At 34.6% G+C, this 5,630-nt stretch overlaps 1 protein-coding gene across 1 annotated transcript; it reads left to right on the top strand.

Moving 5' to 3' along the window:
- Positions 1-1,464: 1,464 nt before the first annotated feature.
- LOC101580487 (olfactory receptor 2G3-like) lies at positions 1,465-2,406 on the top strand. Its single transcript, XM_004647788.2, has one exon. It carries the CDS (start codon positions 1,465-1,467, stop codon positions 2,404-2,406), a length of 942 nt encoding a protein of 313 aa, XP_004647845.2.
- Positions 2,407-5,630: the final 3,224 nt, after the last annotated feature.

The raw sequence follows: 5,630 nt of genomic DNA, 5'->3' as shown, positions 1-5,630 counted from the left end.
TAAGGAGAAAAGCAATTTAATAGAATGAGTAAAAGTGCCAGCATACCCCAAAATAAAGATTTAATACTTATACTCTTTAAATTATAGGGCATCCTGAAAATTATAAGGTAATCAAAGACATGCCTTAGCCCACTACACACTTGCTTTTCATGTGATCATGAAGTAGGCTTTAGGTTAGCAGACACATGATTATAAACAAATTTATTCTGAATTGTATGAGAGACGATTGTGCAGTGTCAATTTGAATTCTTAAAATATTTTCTTTTTAAATAAGTACTAAGTGATTAATATAAATTGGTAAGTAAAAGAAATTAAATAGTTATATGAAGGGGAAACAGAATTGGCAAAGAATTTGAAGTCTGAATTATGTTTTCGCAGAATACAAAAGCCTCAATAAGGCTACAAAAATTACAAATTATGGAAGAGATTTCTGAAAATAGAACAGAAAATGAAACTTGCTTAGAGCCAGAATTACATGATGAATTATGGTAAAACGGCATTTTAAGAAATATATATATATATATATATATATATATATATATATCTTATTTTAACATGATTTTGACAACTGTATCAAAGACAGTAGAGATAGTAATTGCCAAATATGGTTAAACGCCTAAAATGTTTTGCTTTCTAGGATGACATCAAAATTTTTTCACTAAAATTATGTAATTAATCAAATAGTCTTGTCATTCTGCTACTAAAAATATGAAATTATTCTTTGGAAAAGGCGAGGAGGAAATACTAGAAAATTATGTTCCTTGAATAGGATCCTAATAGCTCCAATCAATGCAAGCATTGCATGATATAAGTAAGGTAAGAGTAATAATATCAACAAGCATGAAAAACTTGATGGGGAACTTAAGGCAGAGGCGAACTAAGAGAAGGGGGAAAAAGTAAGCTGAAGTAAGTTCATGTGCCCATTTCCTGAGGTGATTATAAGCTTCATCAATTTCAAACGCATACTTACAAAATAAAAAATTAAAAATATAAAATTATAATTACAAGGATATTTTTAAACCTCAAAAATGAATGTAATAACATTTAATAACTTTGATATTTGCAGCTTATAAAACAGCTAAAACAAAGGCGTCTGTCACATTGACAAAACCTGTTTCTTTTCGTATAATCTTACAAAATGTTGTTAAGGAAAAGGGAACATTTCCAGAAAAAAAAAAAACAATGTGAAAGAACTGTCATTATCAGTCACTTCTTTTATGGTTTATCTGCTGCTATACTGTTTAACAGTTATGTTTTAGACCATAAATAATATACTTTCCTCCTGGAGACATAGGCTTCTTGATCTTTTTCTTTCTCCATTCTCTCACCTTTCAATTTCCTGGCCCTTATATACAAAATACCCCCACTCTCCCTCAGATTCAAAATATCCCAAGAACATTCCTGATTCTAATTGTACTCCTATGTATCACATTTATTTTAAACACATTCTTTTCAGGAGTAGGGATGCAGATGATTAATCAGAGTTTAGGAGGTGATTTTGTACTGGTGGGCTTCTCTGATCAGCCACAACTTGAGAAGATCCTCTTTGTGGGTGTGCTAGTCTCTTACCTCCTGACACTGTTGGGCAACACAGCCATCATCCTGGTATGCTGTCTGGACTCCATGCTTTGGACACCCATGTACTATTTTCTCACCAATCTCTCCTTGGTTGACCTTTGCTTTACCACTAGCATAGTTCCCCAGTTGCTATGGAACCTCCGTGGTCCAGCCAAGACCATTACTGCTGCAGGCTGTACCATTCAGTTGTATGTGTCTCTAGCTCTGGGATCCACTGAATGTGTTCTGTTGGCTGTCATAGCATTTGACCGCTATGCAGCTGTTTGCCGGCCACTCCACTATGCTACAATGATGCAGCCGCGAATTTGCTGGTCCCTTGCAGGAATGGCATGGTTGAGTGGAGTGGGCAACACGTTGATTCAGGGTACCATTACCCTTCGGCTGCCCCGCTGTGGGAATTATAGGATTTACCATTTCTTCTGTGAAGTTCCTGCCATGATCAAGCTGGCCTGTGTGGACGTGCATGCTAATGAGGTGCAGCTCTTCCTGGCTTCCTTGGTCCTGCTCCTTCTCCCTCTCACCCTCATCCTAGTCTCTTATGCGTACATTGTCCAAACAGTGGCTAGAATCAGATCAGCACAAGCCTGGCATAAAGTCCTCGGAACATGTGGGTCCCACCTGTTGGTGGTGTCTCTCTTCTATGGCACCATCACAGCGGTCTATATACAGCCCACCAGTTCCTATTCCCGCAGTCAAGGAAAGTTCATCACCCTTCTGTACACTGTGGTGACTCCCACCCTCAACCCCCTCATTTACACACTGAGAAACAAAGATGTGCAGGGAGGCTTCAGGAGGATTTGTGGAAAACAGAATATTGCAGAACAATGAGAAACTTCTACTAAGGAAAGATATGATCTATCCCAGTGTGGAAATGCCCTTGGACAGTCATTGGAAGCAAATATAGGAAGCTGGCTGGTTTAAAATTGCAAGACTGAACTCAAAGATTCTGGAGACTGTGCAAGCATTAGAAATTGCTTTTTAAGTATTTTCCCAGTTATTTTTAATTTTATTATTTATTATTATTATTAATTATTTATTAATTATTATTAATTATTTATTTTTTTGCAGAACCGGGGATTGAACTGAGGCTCTGGAGCTTGCCAGGCAAGCGGTTATTCTCCTGAGCCATCTCCCCAGCCCCTATTTGCCCAGTTATTGTACTCAGAGACATTCTATGTAGACTGATATCTTTATCACACAGCCAGATTCTCCATGTAAAACAAATCATGTTAATTGCAGATCTCCAGTAAATTTTCTGGTTGTAGGTTTTGTGTGTGGGTGTGGGGGGCAGGATCTCACTACACAGCTTTGACACATAGTGATCCTCCTGTTTTCAGCCTCCTTCATGCTGGGATTACAGGCATTCACCACCATGTCCTGACTGCATCGCCAGGGGGTGGGGCAGCACAACATGTGTTGCCAGGGATCCAACCCTAGACCCTGAGCTTGCTCAAGAAAGCACTTAGTTTGCAGAGCTATCTAGCAGTCCCTAAATTTTCTTGTTTTAATAAATCCTTGTTTTGCTTTATTAGATAAAATATATCTATTGATTAATATCTTTTGATGAAAACCAGTAATGTGCTATTAAGGTAGGTGTTCTGAGTTACAGTATAGCAGTTTATTCCTGCAAGTCCTCTGAGCTCTTGCTCATCTATTGTCCTTGTATCAGCACAAGGTGCTCCTGGGTTATACTGGGCTCTAGGGTCCCACAATCATCTCCCTCTGTGGCTCTCGTCAGTCTTCAGTCAAAATTTATATTGCTTTTTACATTCTGTATTGATTCTCTCTCATGTTAGCCTTTCAGGGAAAATTTATTTGTATATAACTGGTTCTATCTACTTTAGTGGAGGGTGTGAGATGTGATTTGTAAACTTACTTCATTAGGTCACTTCTGTCAGGTGATAGATCTCACTACCCAATTATTGCTAGAAACAAAATAACAAAGGATTTAAATCTTATGCATTTGGTGAGGAGGCAGTATGTGAACATTCTTGCATGCTTATTTGAGGAATGTAATAGTTGTAGAAATTATTTTTTCTCTTGTAGTGAAAACCTGATAGAGAGGTTCTTCGTACTTTGTCTTTCAGCATTTGAGGAAGTTCCCTATGTGTAGTTTGTGTTTGCACCAACATGAGCCTTTCTAATTCTGAAATTTAAAAGAAAAGTTATCCTTCTTCATATTCTTCTAACTTTTGATTATAGGGTCAATAATTTCAATATCTGAAAAAAGAAATTATTATACTTAATATGGCCTTCATATGCCTTACTCTCCTGTACATAATTTAGGATTTAATAAATGTGTGCTCTTAAGAAGAACAGACATTTAAAGTTGAATCCCTAGCTGTTCATACTTATTTTCCTTTTATAAATTTGCTAAAATCTTTCAGTGAATTTCTGCTGGTCTATGGAAAGAAGCAATAAATGATTTAATGTGTTTCATCTCATTTTTTCAATTGATTGTACTTTTTGTCTTCTTAATTTCTTAAACATTTCCTTCTTTTTTCATTATATTCCAATTTTACATGCATATATCTGATAATATGAATAATTGGTTGGAAGACAACACTATGTATAACAACAAAAACTGTGACATTCATGTTACTTTGTTATGTGAAATTCTGTATCACTTGTAATTTTTTCTGTTCTAATTCTATTTTTTATTCTTCTTAAAAATAAATAAATAAAAATAAGTGATTTGAAATAAGTGTTAAAGGAAAGAATAAAACATTTACAAGAAGAATTTTCTTTTCTTTTTTAACTGATTAGCATATTTAAAATAAGAATATGTAAAAGCAGAACATGCAGTCATTTACTACCTTTTTGTAACTTTAAGGGACATAATATTTCCCCAAATTTAATAATATTAATCAATTAATGAATGCTAACATCATGATGTTATATTTGTATGGAATTTCTCATCACTGATAATGATGTTAGGAGGTGACTTCTCTGTAATGTTCTTAACCATGTTGAGGACATTTCTTTTTTATTTATTTATTTTTTTGGTATCGAGGATTTAACTCAGGACCTTGCACTTCCCAAGCAAGCGCTTATTGTATTGAGCTATCTCCCTGGCTCAAAGGCATTTATTTCACTTCTTAGTTTGCTGAGCTACTTTGTTAGGAAAATGTGTTGAATTTTGACAAATGTTTTATAGGAATATGACTTTTATCTTTATCATAATAAATTGGTGAAACTAGTTGTTTTGTTTGTAGATGTTAACTGAAATTTCTTTTCCAATGATTAAAACCAAGGATGAACAAGATACACTGTCATTTTATGTAGTGTTGATTTGTTCACATTTTGCATAGATTTTTTTTAGTATGTTCACCAAAGATATTGAACTGTAGTTCTGTTTATTTTATTGTCATACCTGATTTTGCATTACAGTGACTTATTGGAATAAAGACAAAGTGATCTATCTTTAAGTACTAAGCTATGCTGTTCCTCCCTGCTACTGGAACACATAGAGGTTCTTCCCTCCACAGTGTATGTACAAGAAGGTCTCATCAAGCAAAGAGTTTCCACTATTTTCTAATCCCTGCTGAATTTGAGTGTACTGTGCTTACTTGTGATTTGAGAATTTGAATTTGTACATTTTGGAACAGATAATGAGTCACCAATTCCTGAGTGATAACCTTGTATTTTCAATGTGGGTGACCAAATTGGATGCCCACCATCCATGTAGAAGAGATATATTTACATCCTTGTCATCATTTGGAATTATTCGTCTTTTAGTTTAGAGATTCTAATAAGTTTATAGTGTATAGAGTTTTGGGTCTAATTTGCATTGATATGACAAATGTAATTGGATATATTATCTATATATTGACTGATAATCTAAGTATTACTTTTTGTAAGCATCTGTTGATAATATTAAAACATTTTCAAAATATATATTCTATGTCTTGATTTGATTTGCAGGTAGTATTTATATGTTGTCCTCAGTCTCTGAAATAATTTCATTAACACACTTAATACCTTTTATAGCTTGCCTTTTCACTTCCTAATACCTTGAAATTATTGTAAACTTCTAAATACTTAATTTAGGA

Source organism: Octodon degus, unplaced genomic scaffold, assembly GCF_000260255.1.
Source record: "Octodon degus isolate 3935 unplaced genomic scaffold, OctDeg1.0 scaffold00325, whole genome shotgun sequence".
Lineage (NCBI taxonomy): Eukaryota > Metazoa > Chordata > Mammalia > Rodentia > Octodontidae > Octodon > Octodon degus.
The sequence above is the reverse complement of the archived record's forward strand: the minus strand, read 5'-3'. Positions and strand labels throughout refer to the sequence as shown.